The sequence below is a fragment of the Mirounga leonina genome, unplaced genomic scaffold, assembly GCF_011800145.1.
Source record: "Mirounga leonina isolate KUSES-001 unplaced genomic scaffold, KU_Mleo_1.0 Mir_82, whole genome shotgun sequence".
In the NCBI taxonomy this organism is placed as follows: domain Eukaryota; kingdom Metazoa; phylum Chordata; class Mammalia; order Carnivora; family Phocidae; genus Mirounga; species Mirounga leonina.
The window spans coordinates 47,195,072-47,217,572 of record NW_023270825.1 but is presented as its reverse complement, the minus strand read 5'-3'; the positions used below and the strand labels follow the sequence as shown (position 1 = coordinate 47,217,572).

Genomic DNA, 22,501 nt, shown 5'->3' with positions numbered 1-22,501 from the left:
CTTCACTGGTGGGTCTCTGCTGGGTCTTCTAAAGGCCTAAGCTTTGACAGAGGTTATCAGAAAGAGCCCTTCTGAATCCAGTCCTGACATAGTTCAATTCAGCAAGTATTAGCCATGAAGGTAGCCCAGGAGTCTATGTACCTCAATCTCACTCACCCTGAAAAATGACCAAGGTACCTATACTCTGGATGTTAATCCCATTCAATTTCCAAGATGAGGAAGAGAATCTTGACTGTGGGAGGGCAGAAGGGGAAGAAGAGAGGAAAGCTGCTTAGCACCTGTAAGGTAGAATCTGGTGAGTGCTCTGAGACACACAAAAACAAGGGGGTGGGACAGTTTCGGGACATATGGCTTCGCTAAGATATTCACAGACAGGGCTGCACCATTTCCAAAATGGACCTACTAAATCAGCTGCATTTTTTTTAAAAGAAAAAGGGTCTATAAAAGACTAGACATGATTAACTTCTTCATAATCCAACAACGTCTATCTGATGGACCTCTTTTACACTCACACACACACACACACACCTAAAAATCCAAAAAATGAAAACATGGCAAGCTGATCAAAACAACTGGAGCAGTCCTAAGTCTTAAACTGATCTTTGTTTTTCCTCCTGCAAGGGCATATAGACACTGGACCCTCCACTTTAAATAACAGTAAATTCCGCATCTTCCAAGAAGATGGTTCTCTAATAGAGGCAGGTAATTGCTACTTTCTAACAATGCTCATGAATACTGATGTGGTGGAAAAGCCCCTTAGGGCACATCCCAGAACCAAAACGTTAATAAATGCCCTCTATTGTGAAGAAATGTGCATCAGTGGGCTCACTAAGTTCAGTAACTGGAATTTCGATGTACCATTTTTCTCCTCCAAAGGAGCTTTACTATTGCATTATGTTAAAATTTAGAAATCTTCACAAATATACAATGCAATTAAATCTCACGCGGTAGCAAGCCTCCAAGCTGTGCTTCTCCCGGTTGGTACCCCCTCATTTGAATAATAATTGCTGCCATTCATTTACAAGCATTCCTCTATCTTGTATGCCGCAAAGGGCAGTTTGCAGCAACGGGAAAATTACCTGACTAAAAACACACATGGCATTTGAGCTAAATTAACGGGAAGACCAGTCAAGTCTGATTTTTTTTGTCATGTGTCACCCCCATCTAATAGAAATTTACCTCATCATTTTTCCTCTCCAAATTTCATTCGGATGCTTTTTTAGAAACACAATTTGCCTTTCCGAAAAAAAGAAAGTAAGCACCGCATAAGAAACAAACGTTACTTCAAACCACACACAAAAAACCCCCCTGTAACAGGAAGTAGAATAAGGAACTTAACGTTGCATAAAATTGTCTCGTGCAATCATGGAGATCAAATACATACAGTTTCCACATGTGTGCAGGCAGCACTTCAAACAGCCCCAGGATGAGAGGCTCAAGCCAAGTGTTCAGCTAAGTGATCTTATTAAACGAGACAAAGGCCCATGTAACTATCATCACACCAAGGAGGTTCGTATCTCCTAATACAAAGGGAAATCGATGAAAGAACACTCCAAACATGAAGTGCTAGCTGCAATGGGGAGAGAAAATCGAGACTCTTCAGAAGGTCACTGTGCAGGAAAATGATGTGTACAGCATTATGCAAAAGAGAAAGAATACAGATAAAGAGACACAGTTTCATAATGAAAGACATCGTTGTGAAATGTCTGATTCTAAGTAACACATTCAGGTTACCGCAGTCATCTACTGCAGACAACGTGAAGAGAGGCAAAGCTCATTTGAAAAGGGGAGTCCAAGCCTAGAGCAAGTGTATGAAGTCGTACTCCAAGAGGATCCAAGGGGCCCTGCCTACAAATGGAAACAGATGCAAACCACGGTCACACAAGAGAATTTCTAGCAAATCCATTCTCCACGCCTAGGAGCTTTCTCAGGAAATCATTACTGGGAAGGCACTATTTATCAAAGACCCATTCTGGGTATGTAAGGGACGGAGGGAGGACAGGCAGACCTAGAACATGGTAGTTAACTGCGTGCCTGGCTCTACAGTAAGTCTTTGACACACACAATCTAATTCAACTCTCATCACAATCTTGTAAGGAGGGTATTATTTTTCCCATTATACAGATGAGGAACTTGAGGCTCAGACTATTACAAGGTAACATGCCCATAGGGCTAAAAATCGCAAGAACCAGTACTCGAATCCGGGGCTGACTTCAATGACTCTGCTCTAATCCTATACTGTCTTTAAGTGGTGGTAGTGGTGATGGGGGTGGGGGTGGAGAATGAGATTCTTTCTTGCCTACATCTGGAGTCTGAGGAGGCTGTGAAGACATGCATTCAAATTCAGGGATGGAGAATCTGGGTTCCTATCCGGCTGCTGCTTGAAATGAGTTGCCTGACCTTGGACAGGCCAATGTGCTTTCCCAAGTTCTGGGTTCCAACGTTTCTTTGTCATACAGATGAACACTGAAGTCTAAAATCTGTGATGGACACTAAAGAACTTTAAGTCCCCTCTGTCCCAAGAAGCTACTCTTAAGAGTATCAGCAGAATACTGCAGAAATCAAATCGGCATTCTGGACCATACTTTCTCCGGAGAAAGAGGCAGTCATTACTGAAATAAAGCAGGTAGGAGAGAACAGCCTTTCTGCACCTGTTCCCACCTCTCATTGAGAGCTGCCTGATCTTCCCAACAGCCCTCCCCTCGCCCTGGCTTCCCATGAGACTCAATAGCTCCGAGAGGCTCGAGGTCGCAGCATGCAAAACCGAAGTTAATTTTGCAATGAGTTTGACAACGAAGCATTAATACAGAGTAGAAGCAAGTCTTGCAGACTCTTAATCAGAATGTCTTCTTGTCTATAATTGGGAACCAAAGACCCTTAGGAGTTCAAGTTAACCCCAATGGAGACTGTTGTAATGGAAGGGTGTGATGGTTTACAGAGTCACAGGACCAAATGGGAATCAGACAATACACCTCACCATATCAGGTTAAACTATAGTGGTTAAACAGTGAGATACGGCAGCTTCCAGACATTTAATAAGAGATGCAATGAGAAATGTTGCCACCATTTCCTCCAATGCATTTAAAAAGCCTCAGATCAATAATATGAAACAGGAGCATGAACACAGGGTAGTTATAAATAGACACTACTTGATGATCATGCATAATTTTGCACACGGAGAACAAGTCCAGATAATCATGACCAGAAGGTACTTCTGTATTTCTGATTTACCTTTCAAATGGTTAAAATATATATAAGAGAAAGAAATCCTAAAAGCTTTTAATGAACTGGAAACAAATAAGCAAATCCATCATATGAAATTAATCATGATATTTATAAGAGAACCCCCAAGCACTTTGAAATGAAAGGTGGAAAAAGTGAGCTAAATTATATTTGTAAAGCTATCAGATATTAACACTAAAAATTTCAAAGTGCCTTTGATGACCAAAGTCCACACACCTATGGGATTCTTCGGAAGCCAACTGTGGGTTCTGCTACCAGGGGGCTTGTTCTGATTCTGAAGAGTACCAAGGACATGGAGTACCTCAGCATCCAGATTCCTACCAGAGAGTACAGCAAGGAAACTCCTTAGAATCTCAGGGGGCTGTTAGGTCTCAAAGTTGCTATATTCCTTAAGTAAAGAAAAACGCATTTTTAAAACTGATATGACAGCTTCAATAAAGCCAAGGTAGACCATCATATTTATGTTCTGATTTCTAATAAAAGACAGAAGCATATGACAACATATAATTTAAAAGGCACATTTAAGGGGCACCTGGGTGGCTCAGATGGTTAAGCGTCTGACTTCAGCTCAGGTGGTGATCCCAGGGTCCTGGGATTGAGCCCCACGTCAGGCACCCAGCTCAGCAGGGAGTCTGCTTCTCCCTCTGCCTCTGCCTCTCTCCCCTGCTCATGCTCTGTCTCTCTCAAATGAGTAAATAAATTCTTTAAAAAATAAAAAATAGAAAAATAAAAGACACATTTAAGAAACAAAGCAGATGAACATAGGGGAAGGGAAGGAAAAATAAAATAACAGAGAGGCAAACCATAAGAGACTCTTAACTATAGGGAACAAACTGAGGGTTGCAGGAGGGGAAGTGGGTGGGGGGATGGGGTAACTGGGTGATGGGCATTAAGGAGGGCACTTGATGTAATGAGCACTGGGTGTTATATGCAACTGACGAATCCTAAACTCTACCCTGAAGCTAATAATACATTATATGTTAACTAACTTGAATTTAAAAAAATAATAATAAAGATGAAAAATAAAAGACAAAAAACAGGAAGCACCTATGACCAGCATCAATTGTTTGGATGAAAACTTGGTTCAAAAAAAGAGCTAATGCTGTTCTACTTTCTTATATGTTTGTAGTATTTGCTCTCAGGACTGTGGGGGCACCTGGGTGCCTCAGTCGGTTGTGTGCCTTCAGCTGGGGTTGTGATCTCGGGGTCCTGGGATTGAGCCCCGCGTCGGGCTCCATGCTCAGCAGGGAATCTGCTTCTCCCTCTCCCTCTGCTACCCCCTCCCCAGCTCATGCTCTCCCACTTATGCTCTCTCTCTCAAATAAATAAGTAAAATCTTAAAAAAAAAAAAAAAAAAAAAAAAAAGGCTGTTCAGCTGCTAGGCACATTACCTGACCAGAATAAAAGTACTTCTGTGTCTTCAGGAGTCCCTGGCCCTAGCCTTGGGCTCCCACCCACCTGACAGGTGCTTAACTGATACATGGATACATGGATACATGCTTAACTGATACATGGAGCTCTTTTGATAATGTAGCAAGAAACACCCACCAGCAATGTCTTGCTTCTTTCAAATCAGTGATCCACAATCCTCAGGCATTTCAAATACTTAAATAGCACCACGCTCAGGGGAATACAACTTCAAGTTATAAAGCAAGATCAGATAGATGAATTGAAACATAATTTGGGGGTAAATGGCCTAGGAGTAAAATGCATGAAAATGGCAAGTCAATTTCAGTTACTTTCTTTAACAACTGTCAAAAGAAATATTAGGCTTTAAAAAAAAAAAAAACCAGGAAGTTATTACACATGGATTTGAAATAAAAAATAAACAGAAAATATTCATATTCTTATTGAGGAGGGCAATGCTTTTTTCTTATTTCTTTTTCAAGAAAAAATGATTAATTCAGCCCAATTCCAATAAAGGTAAACTTGGAAGTTTTGTTTCATTTAGAAACTATACTCATTAAAATTTAAAGATAAATTTAAACCTAAATATCCAGGAAGCTGTTGGATACTACCGTACCCAAAAGCAAATTTAATGGAAAACCTTAGTCTATGATAAACATATGTAAGTGGCACCCATACCACAGACTAGCAGAAAGTCTGACACGCAGGATCCCTACAATACGTATTTATTGAATTACTGAATAGTTGAATATATTGAGATCTGTCATGCTACTATTCTTTCTCCTTGTTTATGAAACCAAACTGCCAACCCTTATAAGTTTTTCTATAAATACCCTCTAAAGAGAAGAAAGATGACTGGCATTGAAAACAACGTATAATTTTACAACTCACGATCAAGAAGGTGTTAGCACTTAGAATTCTTCAGTGAATTCTAAGGAATTTTTTTCCTTGTAATTTAAAATTATAGACCATGTAGAGTATCTTAACAACATATGGCCAAGTTTATGTGATCATCTGAGGAGAATAACTCAGTTTCATAAAAAATGCAAATCGAACAGTAGTGCATTAATTCATGCCAACCCTGCTCTCAAGACAGTCACCAGGGACGTCCCACATGAAATCAATATGCATACATCTATTTAACTTTTATCACTGGTTCACTAAGTAAATATCAGGCTATAGACCACTTAGGTATTCATTATTCATAGGCAAATAGCAAACGTAAAAAGCAGGCTGATGGTGTCAAGTCGTTAACAAATCAATCGATAACTGTTCCCCTGCTTTAGTTTGCCGAACGGGGGGCAAAGATGGGCAACATCTGGAGAGCGAACAGTGAATGCGCTGCCAAGGCGCAATCTGTCAGCAGCAGAGGGTTGTGTATTTACGCTGACTCGGAGACGTCTCACGGGAAGCCTTAGTTTGTGTCAGGTCTTCTCAGGCTTTCATCAGCCCTGAAACAGATCCACTCTTGGTACTACCCTTATATCCCAAAAGGCTGAGATCCCCCAGGACCACAGTGGGAAACTCAAGACTCCCTTGACTGCTCAAGGTGTCCGAGACCGAGACAGAACGAACACACATTTGAGTGCATTACATGATGAGCAAATGATTTCATCCTCAAACCTCCCATCTCTATGGCTTCCGAAGCAAGATTTTCAGCATTTTTTAGAGACCCCATGTCCTCACAAGCAGCTTAATCCCCCCTTCTCAGAGTGACCAAGAATGGTTCCAGTTTTGTAAAACACCTCACATTTGTTTTTTTAAGTGTGAGCCCTGTTAGACATGACATTCATAGCGCCAAGCCCCTGAGAATAGCATCCTTTGTACATTAATTTCAGAATGATCGCTGCTCCCGTCTGTCTTGTGTCACAGCCAGCCAATCCATCGTACTGTCTCTGAGGTCACTTACCCAACTTATCAACTAAGAGACAGTGAAAATGAAATGAAGAAAAGGAAATTCAGTCACTGGAATAAAGTTGGATTTCACAACTCCTTCCTCAGTTTGCGCTACATGATAAGAACAAATGTCTACAAAGTGTCATCAGTGACAACAGAGCCCATAAAGCACTGCCCATTTTTTCCTCTCATCCATTCTAACAATCAACAGTAAGACTCAACTCAAAGCCATACAAATTATGCTCTTAATTAGAATTATGAGGACTGAAGGCAATAGGTGGTCGAGACAGATCGAACATCCTTCCCACTAATAGCAGGAGTTAAAAAGGCCCTTTCTCACCCTGTACTCATTTCTGTGACTTGATTTGTGGGGACAACATGACTATTTGTTGTCAAATGCAGAAGTTACCATCAGCACACATGCATATCGCTGCTGGAAGGAAGTCGTGCTGGGTTTTAAATGAACCTGCAGTGTATTTACTTACCCTCCTGTCTTATTTCCTAGGTGAAAGGTTTAATTAAAACTTCACCCGAGAAGCAATCTGCACAAGAAATAGCTTTATTGGAAGTAAAAGTCATAACAGCAATCTGTTCGTCCTGTGAGTGGCAATTTTCTTACTGTGTTTTCCTTCTCTTCCAGGGAAATCTCGGTCCCCTCCCTCTGCCCCAATGATGAATGCAGAGTCCATAAAATGATCCACCATGAACAAGAGCTGGAAAACATGCTCTTATTGCCTCTTTTTCTCCCTTCATCTAAGATGCTCCGGGTACATCTATATTCCAGAGCACAAACCCAAGCAGGTCCTCTACAACCCAAGCAAACCACACTGTTGGGTCCCGCCCATTACATTTTCTCTTTCTGTTCATCAGGTTAATAGCTAGGGGCACACACAGCCAGGATGTGAGAAGCAAGTTGCAACACGCATGCTCTGCCCCTACCCCCCCCCCCCCCCCAGCCTCTGACCAAAGCCGCACCCACTTCCCGCCACCCTGCTTCTTCCCCAGACCTTACCCTGCCCAAGAGGTTATCCTGAAGCAGCGTCTCCTGGAGCACCGGGGCCACCTCCTCCAAGCTCAGCATGTGGCAAAGGTCGGTGAGTTCCTCCTGTCCCAGGGACCCAGTGCCCGTGGTGTCAAAACTGTCAAACAGCTCCTTGAGTCGGGCCTCATGCTGGTCCTGCTCCACCTCATCCATCCCATAGCCCACGGCGCTCACCTGGGTGGGACAGAGACAAGGGGGGGGGGGTTGTGGCAGCCCCAGGAGTCCTACCCCTGCCCTCGCCCACCTCTCAGGAATGCTCTGTGTGCCCTGGCCCCTGGTGCTGGCCCATCGGGACCTCGGTGGAGGCTGGCAGGAGAGGCGATGCTGCACCCTGCTCCCTCCTATCCCTCCCCCCAGAAAGATTGCGGGGTTCGCAGGAGAGATGCTGCACCCCGCCCCCTTCCCCTCCCCCAGCAAGACTGTGGGGTTCTCCAGGAGCCAGCCCGGGCCAGCCAGCTCCCATGGCCACTCCCACCAGGGCCACAGCCACAGGTCGGGTCACGCAGGGGTATTGTTACCAGAATGAGGGAGTCTCCTCTCCTGCCTGGTCCTCGGGCAGGCAGCCAGTCTCAAACTCAAGACTGAAAGCAATTCTCTATCAGCTCATCTGGCCCTGGACTTACAGAAGGTGAAAGGCCACTTCGGACACAGTCCTTTCAAACTAACTGGTAGCACCTGCAGGCTGCGGGGCCTGAGCTTCCACACAGGTCGGCGGGCTCGGGACCACCTGCCCAGATGTTGCACTCCACCCCTGGGCTATTTAGATGCCTAGATGCCCCCCATCGCAGTCAGCCCGGGGCTTGCAGCAAGAGGCACTGGATGAATGGGTCTGATACAAAACCACCTCCCTGTTTACAGGAGACACAATGCCTTTTGCACAAGTTCCTCAAAAAGCAGTGCAATTAACTTCATTGGTGCAATTACATGAGGTGTGGCGGGAAGAGTATTCCCTGAAGCGCCGCTGTAGTCCCCAGGAGTTCTAGGTAATGCCTCGTTACCTAGAGAAAGGGGAAAGGGGAAAACACTACTCCAAGCTTTCAGACCGTGAGGTTCAGAGGAGCCGCAGACCACATGAATCGTACAGAGTCTCAGGGAGCCTCCCTCATCCAGACCACCTCACGTCTGTACACCTGCTTAATCTGTCTTCCACCCTTCCAACCCCGGGCCTTCCGTTTCTTCACCTTCCATGGGATCAGTAAAAACGTGGGCTCCCGATTAACTCAGAATCACTTCTGCTACAAATATACATCATGAAATTCTGGGTACCTCATATATTATGAGTGAAATCGGAGGGGGGTTGCTTGCACAATAATTCATCTTTAATGTGGTGGGGCTTCCAATGAAAGCCTGAAACGTGCTCGTCGAAAGCTACCTTCACCATGATGCAATGGAAGCCAAACACAACATACACCCTCGAGACGGTGACCTCAGCCCATGTGAATCAAGGCTCTCAGAACCATCCCCTTGACTATAAAAAGCAGCACTTTCAAAAATATATTTATCTTGCCAATACGTTTTTTACTACAATAAAAAAGACATAACATGAAATCTAACAAAAATTTATTAAAATTCTAAGTGTGCAGGACAGTCGTCTTCACTGTATGTGGATTGTCGTACAGCAGATCTCTGGAATTTGTTCATCTTGTGTGACTGAAACTACACCCACCATGGAGCCATTTCCCACTGCCCCCTCCCCCAGCCTCTGGCAATCACCGGTCTAGTTTTAAAAGCAGCACCTTTAACTAACAAAAGCCTTGAGTAAGAGAACTCTCTTAGAGGTGATGTTCATAGAGCAGATGGGAAACACGGGCAACATCCAAGTTCAGGTGTTGAAAGTGGCCAGAACTGAAAATGAGAGAGGTTCCCGTGACCCATCAGTGCTGCTCTAGGCGGTGCTTTCTTCCTACAGACAACTGTCCAAACACCACAAGCTCAAACAGAGCCATGACCATCCCAAGAGTTTCAGCAGAACTAGGTGGACTCAAGGTGGATTCAAACAGCTCGACCACTGATCAGTTTTTACTGGGGTCACTCATTAAAGCAAAGTGGCACCATTTAGGTCCAGGCTCCTGGTCTGGGTGTGTGGGGGGCAGGGGGGCCTTCTCCTAATTATCAGCTTTTCTATTACTAAGGTGTTGCCCGCTCTGGCTGCCTTCCCAGGGTTGGTCTGTTGGGTTAACTAATCACCATGCAAATGTTTTCAAAATAAGTTGAGAGTGCTATATAAACACCAGAGCATCAGAAAAGAAACACCAAGGTGTTAAGTAAAGCCACAGAAGTTAGGGATTTTGACAAGGCCAATGGCTGGCTCATGAGATTCACTTAGAGCCGGCCAGTTTGCTGTCGGCTAAGAGCTGAGAATGCCCAGGGGCTCTGGGATTTTCTGGGGCCGCCATAGCTCTGCAGTACCCGGGGCTATAATCTGACCAACTTCATAAAAGGCAGGCTATTCTGCTTTCACTTGATTTTGCATATTTAAAAAAAAAAAACTCAACAGTGAAAGAATTCTAACATTTCCTCTTTTTTAAATTATTTTTAAGGCATGGGGATTGGTGCATTTAGACCAATGAAAGAGGGGCACAAAACTCATAATGTACTGCGAAGTCCTGATCTCATCCACAGCTGTGAAGTTGATAAGCTATCATGCCCTGCTCTTTGGGAGGTCACTGGATTTTTGCTAAATCAAATCTCTTTCATTCACAGCGGTCGTTCCTTTTTTAAATCTCTTTATTTCATCTCCCTCTTTCCCAAGACACTGTGCTTTGGGAAACATTCTTTTGACTGAAGGGGAAAAACAGCCCCAACTCTGAGGAACAAATGAGCATACAGAAACATCCAAATGATGTTGCATATGGTGACAAGTTGTCAGTCCTCGTTTGGCACAGAATGCATTTTTACTGGTTGATATTATCCCCCAAATGTTCATGAGTAATTTCATGTGCAAGAATTTTTCCCCCCACTTGGCAGAAATTTCCTTAAGGACAAGGTCCACAACTCATTTCTTTTCTATCCTCCCCCAAATGCATAGTACATACAGTCTGTTCCTCACACCAGAGACTCAGTAAACACCGTGGACTGACTTAGTGTAGGGAGATCCCTTGAGTGGAAACTTCCCCTGGATGAGAGTGATATAATGAGCACATGAAGTCTTTGAAATGCCTATTTCTTCCACAAGCACACCTCTCCTTCCCCCATCCAACCCTTTTTTCAAAGGCATTTTCAGTCTTAGCTGTAACTAACAGAATTAAAAGCCAGAACCCACTCCCAAACTGTAGCATCCAGAACTGTCTGGAGTTTGATTAAGGAGTTAGTAACTAAGCCAGTGGATTCATAAACTTCAGCTGCATTTGGGTTTTTGTTTTTGTTTTGTTTTGTTTTGTTTGGGGGGGCGGTTATAGGATGTGACTTAGGAGGGGATTCTGTACTAAAACACTTTCCCAAGTCCCTTTGTTTATAAAATGGGGATAATAATACCCATCTGGAAGGGCTGTCCTAGGGATTAAAGATGGCAAGCAAGTGACAGGAGAATCCCAGAGAAAGTTGATACAAGAGGGGTACTGAAAAAACAACCAGGAAAATAGGAGTGACTGACCAAGGAGGGGTAAACTGAAGAAAGGTAACTCACACGTCAACCAGCCAGAAATCTGCCTTCAAAGAAGCAGAGCGGGAGCTGTGGAATGCCTTAGAGACAGCAAGAATGCACAGGGCAGGGGTTATGTATATAAACAATATTATATTACTAAATGGTTAACAGCAGCGGGTAAGGTTCAGTGCTACCTCCATCTTTAAAGGCAGATTACTGATAAATTTAACATCAAACAAAAGCAGAAAGGCTGAAATATAATTGGGAGTTAAGAAGAATTTTTTTTTTTTTTTAAACTTCTGAGCATCTACTAGAAGTCTGGCCTATGCTGAGTACTTTACATAAATGAGCTCATTTAATCCCTCTAATTCTTTAAAGTAGACCATCATATTCCCATTTAAGATGAAGAAACTGGGGCTTGGTAAAACTAAGCAACTTGTCCAAGGATACAGTGCTAAGATGGGGGTGGAGCTGAGATCTGAACTCTGGTCTGACTCTGAATGATACTATCTCTCAGTCCTATGCATGCACACAGAACACATGAATGGGACCACTGAAACATCAAGACAAATCCCTTATCTCCACCTTCATGTGTTAATCAGCTAAACAGTACCAGAAACCACCACGAAAACCTGATGGCCACAAACTCCTCCCAATTGGATGGGGGGGGGGGGTAAGGGTGGGGCTTCTTCCTCCCTACCTCTCTAATCCATTTACTGACTAATTAGAGCCTATAAGGCACTAGAGATACATAGAATAAGCATTCTCTTTTTTCCAAAGCAGCGTTGGGATTTAGGGCAAGGAAGAAATAATTTTTTTTAAATAAAAATGATCGGGAAGAGTCCTGTATCTTCAACAGTGGGCATAGTCCAGACATTGATCACTGTTAAATTACTCCCTCAAAATATTTAAATATGTCTAATCTGTGCCATCAATGCTTCCCAGAGTTAAAGCCTAACGGACACCTACCAGTGACAGAAATCTTCCTCAGAGATGAAGAAAAGTTGGGTTTTGAGTGACAAGCCCTCCTTCAAATCACAAAGCACAATTCCAGCTTTATGAAGCCTACCACAAGCCAGGGCCTCTCTTCGCCATCTACCTTCCCAATCACATGGACAGAAGCCTTCCCAATTCCTTTGGAATAGAAGGGCCAGGGTGGGCAATATTTTGGAGTTCTAACTAGGGATGGCTAAATAAGAGGCAAATGCACACAGCCATTTATCAAAACATTTACCACCCAATAAGCGCCCCTAATGAGAACTATCTGGAGCGTTTTCCTTCCAAATAACTCAAAACAAGGCTGCCAACATGCATAGACCCCGACGGGGATGTCCATTACAGATCTGTGCTACTGCGTGCCGCTCGGCAACCCCGGCTGATGAAATCGGTGCCCACTGGGACTGGAAAAGATGTAACTGGAGGTACAGCTGGAATAATGAAGTCCCCAACATCAGGCCACCATGAAGCGGATGCGTGAACTTCTGAACTTTCCGGCAGCCAAGGTACAGAAAGGAGCTTGTAAGAATGGCACCCCAGCCAAAGGGGACGTCTGTTCTGGGCCAGAGGGAGTGAAAAAGAGACAAAGTCTGGCAAGGGAAAAACCAAATAATAAATGAGCACAATGCCTGGAGCCCCTAGCCCAGGCCTTTTATTTCCCTCCAGATGGTCCAGCAGCTGAACAGCTATGTGGAATGTCTGGATGCCCCTCTCGGCTCAGCCGCTTTCCCTGGGTATCATAATAGATGCTTTTAGGTTTGTGCTCAGACATAGCTGTTGGGGGTCCACAGACCAGGCAGTGACCACCAAGTGACTAATTTAGTTACTTTATAACTAAAGCGGTGAACATGGAGAAACCCTGCTCTGGGAACGCTTTTCATTCACGCCTTTAGCTTTCACCGTTTGGCAAGTCAGAGCCTCATAATGCCAATGATCAAATTAAAATGTTTCCTCTTCTTCGCGCTCTCTCTTTTTTTTTTTTGCAGACACTCTAATTGCAAAGATTTCGCATCTTAACATTTTGGATCCATTTCCAGATAAAACGAAATAGTGACAAGAATAAATTCAAGTTCAGCAAAAGCTTAACAAAAAAAGCAACTGTCTCTATTTACATATCTATATAGGATATTTCTGCCAGAAACCACTGCTGGTCATCAAAATGACTCCTATCAGGTAGCCTCCTCTCGGTTCAGACAGGACCTCACTTCTAGCTGGATACCATAAGTACCAGGGTATCACCAAGAATAAAACCATGGCATAAAGATATAACACAAAAGTTAAATGCCACTGCACAGAAACAAAAGTCACATTACATAAATTTGAAAGAAAATAACAACCTTTGTTAACTACACTATTAAACGGAATTTAAGGGGCACCTGGGTGGCTCAGTCGTTAAGCGTCTGCCTTCAGCTCAGGTCATGATCCCAGGGTCCTGGGATCGAGCCCCACATCGGGCTCCCTGCTCTGCAGGAAGCCTGCTTCTCCCTCTCCCAATCCCCCTGCTTGTGTTCTCTCTCTCGCTGTGTCTCTGTCAAATAAATAAAATCTTTAAAAAAAAAAACATAAAATAAACTGAATTTAACTAAGGACATCCTGCTAGCATTTATTCTAAAACATTAAAAACAGTTTTAGTGTTTTTCTATCCTGAATGATGTGCCAAACCCAAGCTTTTGTTAAACCTAACAGTGAGGGGGATTACCAATCAAGTAGTTAACTCAAGGTAGCTGGAGGAACAAAATCATTAGCCTAGCACATTATAGATTCAATAACCTGTAATCAGCTAAGTAAAATGACAGAAGCAGAAAACAGAGCTACATGTTCGTTACTCTCTTAAAAGAGACTGCTTATAACAACTTTCACTTCTTGAGCCATATTTACTGGAATTAATTCAGAATGCGTGCATCTATGAGCACAGTCCCCTGGGGAAGAACTTCTCTTCTCACATCTATAAACGATATTTTCCCAACTTTTTTATGTGAACGTTAGAACATAAATACTTTGTAACTGTTCCATCCAAAACTTGAATAAATGATTAACTGCTGATATAAACTGCAACAAATATTAACTGCTGATATAAATTTCAAAAAAGTTGCTCACTTGCATATTCCCCATAATCTTGATAAAATTCCATTCCATTTGTAAATAAGATAAAAACATCTTTTTGCAAGCCTCAGTCTCTCCACAAGCTCCTGCCCAACAGATGTAAGCTCAATAGCCAGAATTCAAACCACTTAATTTATTGGCTTACAGATGAATTGGCATCTATAAAAATAAACCTCCTGAAAAGGCTTTAGGCTGCTTGAATCCGGCTAACTTGTCAACCCTTTATCAATGTAAGACTAATAAAATGTATTTTCATTATCAACATAAAATGGAAGCATCAAGATTGGTGTAATGTTAGTTTAGAAAGTCATTTGCAGTGACATTTAAAACAATTTATTTTAACATCTGACTTATGATAAGAATATTGCCTATTAAATTAAGGTTGGCTGTTCAGAATTCACTGGGGCCCTATTCTCCCCCTCTGTGACAGTTAACATCTTTTGATATCAAGGGTCATCACATACCGAAAATGAAAAAAGACGAAGACAGACACCAGGTCATTCTGAGCAAATGCCTATTAAAATGACTGATCCCTGACATTTTAATGCGAAGTCTGTGCTTCTGATAGCTTCCTTTCCTTTGCCCCGTAAAGCCTTCTGCCCTGGCAATATCTTTATTGACGCCCAACCCATTTGGAACATCTGTAAGTCCTTCCCTTTAACTCTACTGCAGTTCAGAATGCTTTCCCCTGTGGAATCGCCAGAGAACAGGTGAAAATAAACCTGCAAATGAACTCCCCAGGAGTTCACTTCACCTCCCTAAGAACACTGACAACAGCTGAAGAGACAACAAACTGGTTGTTCAGCCAGCCTGTGATGTTACTTTTACACACAGTCTGGAAATCTTCACAACCCGCCCCTCAACTCCAGAGCAAGATCTGCCAATATTTCAGGTCATCCACCAGAAGATTCAAGATAAAATTAAGCTGACACAGGAAAAATACATTTCCTTGTAGAATGTCAAGCCTCTGGAAACAAGCAGGCACAAATTTTTGTCAACGTATTTAAGGGAGCCGCACTGAGAAATCTTCCATGGTCTCAGGAGCTCAGCCCATATGCTGGGATAGACTTTATCGGGATTCTAGCTACCATGTCAGTCACAAAAGACAACTAGGCAATCTGTTTTGATTTCATAAATTCAGAGTTAAGTTGTATGGCAAGTCCATCTCAGGAATTCCTCTGTCCCTGTTAAGAAGGCACAGGATCTCATAATAGCTAAGTTGTCGAAGCAAGGTACATGGTAGGGCAATCTTTCCACCCCCCATTGTACGTGCACCTCGACCCGGGTTTGTCGGGGCTGGAGTTAGGAAAACGCCTCTTTCTTTCCCTCTCTCTCAACTTCACAGACAGAGCTTTCCGCAGTAAAGTGTTTCCATCAGCTTTGTCCTTTTGTCAGGGACCGGTTTGGTAGTCGCAGAAGCCCAGCCCTGGGAACCCTGGAAGCTTCTCCCGCAGCACTCCACACTCCCATTCCGCTGGTCTGGCGATCAAGGTTTTCAGGCAATAACCGCATGTCATTTGGTCCTTTTCCCCTTAGTTCTTAGTCATTGCACTGGCAAAGTCTTTCTATATGCGCTTCTCCCACACGCCTTCTAAGATGCCGCCCCCCGCCCCCCTTCAGGGCCCCAGACAGCTCTCCGCTGCTCAGAGTCCAGGCTTATCACCTCGGGTTTCCCCAGACAGGTTTCTCCTCAGCTGCTCAATCACAAGGCTGCCTGGGTGGCACAAGGCAACAGAACCACCACCCTTTCTGCTCCCTCCGGGACTCAAGTCCGCTCCTGGGTCTGCACACAGTAGCGGCTTTGAGCCGGCGGCCGCGGGCTGGGACCGCACGGGCGGCCGAGGCGCCCAGACCCGCTGCGCGGCCGCGCGGGGAGGCGGAGGCGCGGCGGGAGGGCGGGCGCGCCGCCCCGGTCCCCGGCAACCTGTGATGCAGGTGCGTCTCCGACCCGCCTGCCCGTCGCACCGCCAGAAACCTCAGACACCCCATTGTGTCACCAGGCGGCACGCCGTCTCGGCCCCCGCCGTCCTCGCCTACCTTCTGGCGGCCTCTCCGTTGCGCCCGCACCGCCGGCCGCCTGCCTCCAGGGCCCTGCAAAGCGAAGGAGGACGCTTTGTTAGGGCTCACGAAGCGGGACAATACTTCGCAGCCGGCGCCGCGGTTCCGGGCGGGCGTCCTTCAGAAGGACGCGACTGGGGACCCGCGCGAGCGTCATTTCCATATGTAAGGAGCCAGCTCGTACAAAAGCGCGGCTCTCCGGGGCTGCGGCGCGCATCCTCCCCGCCCGCCGGCCCGCCCCCGCCCCCCACCCACCCCGGCAGCGCAGCTCGCGCCGCCACGGCCGGCCCCTCCTCCCGCCCGCGAGGCCGCCCCCTCCCCGCCTCGTCCCCCGGGAGCGCCCCGCGCGCGGGGACAGCTCCTGCCCTGGCCCCGGGCCCCGAAGGGGAAGCCCCAGCCGGTCCCGGTGCGGGGCCCGCCCTGGGCGCGCAGGGCCCTGCCGACGGCGCGGGGGCGGCGCGAGGCCTCCGCGCACCCCCAGGCCGCGGGGCGGGGGTCCCCGGGAGCGGGCTCCTCGCTTACCGCGTTCCGGGGCTCAAGCGCCCGGCGCCGCCGCGGGGACCATGGCCGCGGGCGCACTCAGGGCTCGGAGGCGGCGGCAGCGGGACGGCCGCGCCCAGCGCGCTCAGCTCCCGGCTCGGCCGCGGCCACCCGGAGCTTTGGACGCCGGGGAGGAAGGGCCTGGCCCGCGCGGGAGGAGGAGCCAGGGCGACGCCGGCCCCGGCGCGGCTCCTCCTCCGCGGCCCGCGGCGCTGGGGGCGGCCGAGGGAGGAGCGCCGAGCGGAGTCCCGGCCCTCGCGGGGTCCGCCCCCCGACCCCCACCCAGACGCCGACTGCGCCCCGGCTCCCGGGGACTGCTCCGGTCGCGGGAACACGGAGCGCGGTCCCGGCTTGGCTGCTGCACGACGCTGGGGCGGTCGCTTCGGAGATTTGAACTTGGAAACGCCAGGGTTGGCGGGGCGCAGGTAGAGGAGGTCGGCGCCTCGAGGTCGCCACCAAGCAGGGGCTAGTGCGTTCACCCCTCGACCCCCCTGTCCTCTAGCCTCTCCTTCCAAACCCGCCCGCTCACCCTCGGCTTCGTCTAGGACACCCGGGAGGAAAGGCCTCTGCCTCCAGCCAGCGGACCTTAAGCTGGGGATTCAGGTGCCTCCCAGGCGATCCTGGATTTCTTCCCCCTTGAGCGCTCCTTGGCTGTCATTGGAAGGGGGCTGCAGTAGACAAAAGAGCTCTAGACTTGACTGAACTCTGGAAGGAGTGTGATCCTCCTACCAGGTCTAGACTGGCCTCCGCACCTGCCCACCATGTCCTCAAAGGCTCCCACCCGCTATCAGCTTTCCGCGGGTACATCCAACCCGCGGTCTCTAGGCACACCGGATGGAAAATCCTTGGAATTGGTAGCTCTCCAGCCAACGATTGTTCAGTATTTACCACCTTCTACCACCTCCTACCCCTACTCCACAGCTTCCCCCGAGTCTCTCCTTTTTCACTCGCCCCCCCCCCCCCATCTCTACACTTCTGATCTGGATACAAACAGGATCCCAAGTCCGGGCCTACAGGCAGCAGCTGTGGGCAGGTGACATCCACTGTGTTTTCTTTGAACTGCAGGGTTAAATGTGTTGGCCTTGAAGAGGAGCTGCCTGATTTATTGTAACCCACAAGTCTGGTTATTTCAGCAAGAAACTGGAGCATATTCCCTCGCTACTGAAAGAACAAGTGATAGGAAGGAAACTAGCATCTATTGAGAATCCAGTGTGCTGCAAAATTAGCAGAAATGATTTTACCTAATCCTCGCACCACCTTTAGGAGACAGACATTATACCCATTTTGCAGATGAGGAAACTGGGCCTCAGAGAAGCTAGGGAGCTTGTTCAGGGTCACACAGCTAGTACCTAGCACAGCTGAGATTCAAAAGCAGATTACATACGTGACAAAATTGCACCAAACTAAGTACACAGATGAGTACACACAAAAGTGGTGACATGTGAATAAGGCCCTAGGACTGTATTAATGTCTGTTTCCTGGTTGTGATATTATACTACAGTTATTCAAAATATTACCATTGGGTAAAAGGTCTATAAGGGATCTCTCTGTACTATTTCTTAAAACTTAATGTGCATCTACAGTTGTCCCCAAATTAAAAGTTTGTTTTTAAAGCATATCAGTCTTATTTTAGAACCGAGTTCTCTTCTTTTTTTTTTTTAAAGATTTTATTTATTTATTTGAGAGAGCGAGAATGAGAGAGAGTACATGAGAGGGGGGAGGGTCAGAGGGAGAAGCAGACTCCCTGCCGAGCAGGGAGCCCGATGCGGGACTCGATCCCGGGACTCCAGGATCATGACCTGAGCTGAAGGCAGTTGCTTAACCAACTGAGCCACCCAGGCGCCCCCCGAGTTCTCTTCTTTCAACACATGCTCCCCCTCCCCCCCCCTTTTTAATACCCTTGTGCACACACACACATTCATCTACTTTATGCACGGTTCCGCCCAGTAGTAATTACACAACACACAGACAAACTGTTAAGTGAATAGCTAACTTGTGACCAGAATACTTACATAGGTGTCATCTTATAGAGAAGAATGTTCACTGGGGAGGAAAATAGCCAACAGTCTTAGAAGGTAAGAATGAAGGGATGTTTCCTTGTTTCACTTAATCTCTGCCATGGGAGCCTCATCCTACTGGTTCTCTCTCCAAGCATCCCTTTTACCTGCAAGAATCCTTAAGGTTGGGATTGCTCATTAATTCAAAATGGTGATTCTTGGGAGTCAGGGGATGCTGGAGGTGGCATTCACTCCCTGTGGAGAAAGGTCAGAATTGGTGGGGGTTGTTTGGTTTGAGAAACACAAGATACTCTTTCTTGAGAGGGGTGAGTGGGGTGGAGTTAATGCTGGGACTAGAAACCTGCAATGACATCCAACCCCCAGCCTTGCTACAAAGGAGGGATGAGTGTGGAGCATGGCTACTTTGTGGTGTAGCCTTGCAAGGACAGTCTTACCAAGGCAGATAATTTAATACCATGTGCCTGCAGTTTAGGTTACACGGGGTGAAAGGTTAATCTTAGTCCAGTCTAGAGTCACTGGAAAAAAGCAGGGACTTACCTTAGAACCTAACACTTGAGCTTTTCTCTGTTAAACAAAAATGAAGATAGCAAAAAAAAGTAGCCAGGCTCCTATGCAATAGATGGAAAAAAATGAAAAGAGACGTAGACATTTACCCAGCCTTTACAAACCACATTTCCCTTTTATCTGTTGCAGTTTGTCTGCCTCTGATATTAACTCTCAATTTATAAAGAGCCTTGTTCGGGGACTCAGGATCCTTAAAGTATTAGGGTAGGTGAGGTCTTTGAGTGGCTTTTGGCAACATTTTTCAGTATTGGATTGGTTTTCTCAGGTGGCTAAAAGCTCTAAAAAGTTAACCAAAGAATAATCCAGGGAAGAGAAAGTTATTCTTTGTTTCTTCTTGAAGTAACTTTGTAATGATTAGTTTAAAGTCAGGACAACAAAAGTGAATTTTTTTTTTAAAAAAAAGGAGAGAGAGAAAATTCAGGCTTTGTTAATTTCCTTGGGATCTACAGAGTTATATTTCTTTTCTGGGCAAGGAAAGCCTATAGTTCTAACCAAACTCAGTCTACCCTTTCCTAAAGTCACAGTCGGGTATAAATTATTTCTTAGTCACCATACAGTTAAAAACAAAGCAAAACAGTGGCACCTGGGTGGCTCAGTCAGTTACGCGCCTGCCTTTGGCTCAGGTCATGGTCCCAGGGTCCTGGGATAGAGTTCCGCGTCGGGCTCCCTGCTCTGCAAGGAGCCTGCTTCTCCCTCTCCCTCTGCTGCTCCCCCGTTTGTGCTCTCTCTCACTGTCAAATAAATTAATAAAATCTTTAAAAAACAAAAACAAAACAAAAATGTTTTTGTCACTCTATAGTAACTCACAGCTCCTTCTACACTTCAATAAATGACTTTCTTATTTCTCTGTCCATGTGAACTGATCAGAACAATCTTCAGGTAAGTTACAGAGCTGCATCAGGGAGGGCTAAATGGTTAAAGCAGATCATCATTTCTAGTCCAAGCCAGGGACTGTCTGGGTAGAAGGGACATCATACTCTCCCCAAGAACCTAAGCTAATGAGTGATGAAAGGAGGAAGGGGGAAATTTGGGTTCCGTCCAGATGAGTAAGTCAAAGGCTAGGAGAAAGTTTCAGTGACAAAATGATGGTGGTAAGAACCCAGGAAGATGCTGGGAAGAAAGGAGATAAACACAGAAAGGGGACAGGAAATAGAAGGCAAACTGATCTATACTTTTGCCCCTGAAGAACCCTAATTAGGAATTAGGATTCTCCATTTTCCCTCATGAAATATATGAAAGAAGAGGACACAGGGATTTAGCACAATTTAATTCATCATTATTATTATTTTTAAAGTAAGCATTGAGTTACCTACTCTGTGCCTACAACTGTCCTGGAAATCATGAGATATTCAAAAGAAACATCAACCTTGGCTCTTGCCTTTGACTGTATCATTCTCCCTGGGGGAAGCAAAAAACATGCACCGGAGACAGTAAGGAAATGATGTGAGGTAGCACTGGATTCTTTTTGTTTGTTTGTTTAAGATTTTATTCATTTATCTGAGAGAGAGATAAAGCATAAGCAGGGGGAAGGGCAGAGGGAGAGGCAGACTCCCTGCTGAGCTCGATCCCAGGTGCCCCTGGGTAGCACTGGATTCTAATCAGGTCCTTCAGTTGCCGGACACATATAGCATGACAGGGAAGAGAGGATGAGTCCCCTAAAACATGGCTTCCGTTAGATCACTCAGCCCATCTTCTTTCATGTCAGGTCCTAGATCTCCTTCCTGATAGGCAAGGCCTTACTTGATCCCTGCAGACAGATGTTGGCTCAGTGTCCCCAAACAACATACCCTCCTTCCACTCTGCTCTCATGTGGCTCTGAATCTTCCCTGTGCTGCCCTTTCTGCCCAGATCATCAGTCCTGGGGCATATTTTGATACCCTGTCTCTGTCTACTGTTCTTTATTTGACCCAGCAGTTAATGCACAGCAGGAAGTGGTTATTGAACATGTGCCTCCTGGAGCTCATGAACTGAGCATTTAGGTGCTTTCCAAATACTTGGCACTCACATGGAGAAGAAATGTTGCATGTGTGTGCGTGGCAGGGGAGGAGGGCTGCTCTTCACTTTGGGAAGCATCTATTTTCATGTGTCTGCAATCTGGAAATGTTCTACTGCTCTAAAAACTAAAGACTGACACTCCAGCTTCACTCAAAGTAGAAGAAAATGAAATTCTAGTTTAAGGAACATTGCTGTTCTTTCTCCTCACACTCTCTTCAACACTTACATGACATGCAATTTTTACCTTTTTTTAAAAAAAGATCCTTGAATGGAAAATGCGGTAATATTTTTTCCCAAGCAAGACTTCTTTAAGTTTTCTAGAATTTGATGTGCATCCAGAAGAAATGGGAACTCAGAAACATACATTTTTAAATAGTTCAATCAATCAAAAAACCCATTCTGTCCATAGAAATGTAATATAAGCCACATGTATAATTCCGTAATTTCTAGTAGCCACAATTTAAATAGTAAATTAGTAAAATTTTTATATTTCATTTAACCTAATATACCTCAAATTATCATTTCAACACACAATCAATATAAAAATTTTTAATGATATAACTTACATTGCGTTTGTCCCGAATCTTGGCAATCTGGTGATGCTCATCTCAGTTCAGACTAGCCATATGCGGCCAGTGGCTACTATAGCTCACAGAGCAATGTTAGAACAAGAAGAGGATTCTAGCTTCATAACCTCATTCCTTGTTGTCACAAGGAACCTGGGTTTGGGAGGGTTGGGTGCCTTGCTCACCAGGATCTCCTACTGACTGCATCAGATGCCTACACAGAGCCCGGCCACCCTCCCATTCCCCTTGCATGGTGTGTTTGCATGGGTGATGCAAACAGCTGCCTCAAAATGAAGCATGGTGTTTAGAGATATATATATATATATTTTAAATCACCACCCTCTAGGGGTGCCTGGGTGGCTCAGTCGTTAAGCGTCCGCCTTCGGCTCAGGTCATGATCCCAGGGTCCTGGGATCGAGCCCCGCATCGGGCTCCCTGCTCGGCAGAGAGCCTGCTTCTCCCTCTCCCACTCCCCCTGCTTGTGTTCCCT

At 45.7% G+C, this 22,501-nt stretch overlaps 1 protein-coding gene across 1 annotated transcript in view; it reads right to left on the bottom strand.

Moving 5' to 3' along the window:
* The window catches only part of NIN (ninein), a 97,436-nt gene extending 80,459 nt beyond the window's left edge, over positions 1-16,977 (bottom strand). The window contains 3 exon segments of the mRNA XM_034992762.1: positions 7,559-7,762; positions 16,308-16,361; positions 16,851-16,977. Of these exon segments, the coding sequence (XP_034848653.1) occupies positions 7,559-7,741 (183 nt within the window). The 5' untranslated portion in view covers positions 7,742-7,762; positions 16,308-16,361; positions 16,851-16,977.
* Between the last annotated feature and the right edge of the window lie 5,524 nt (positions 16,978-22,501).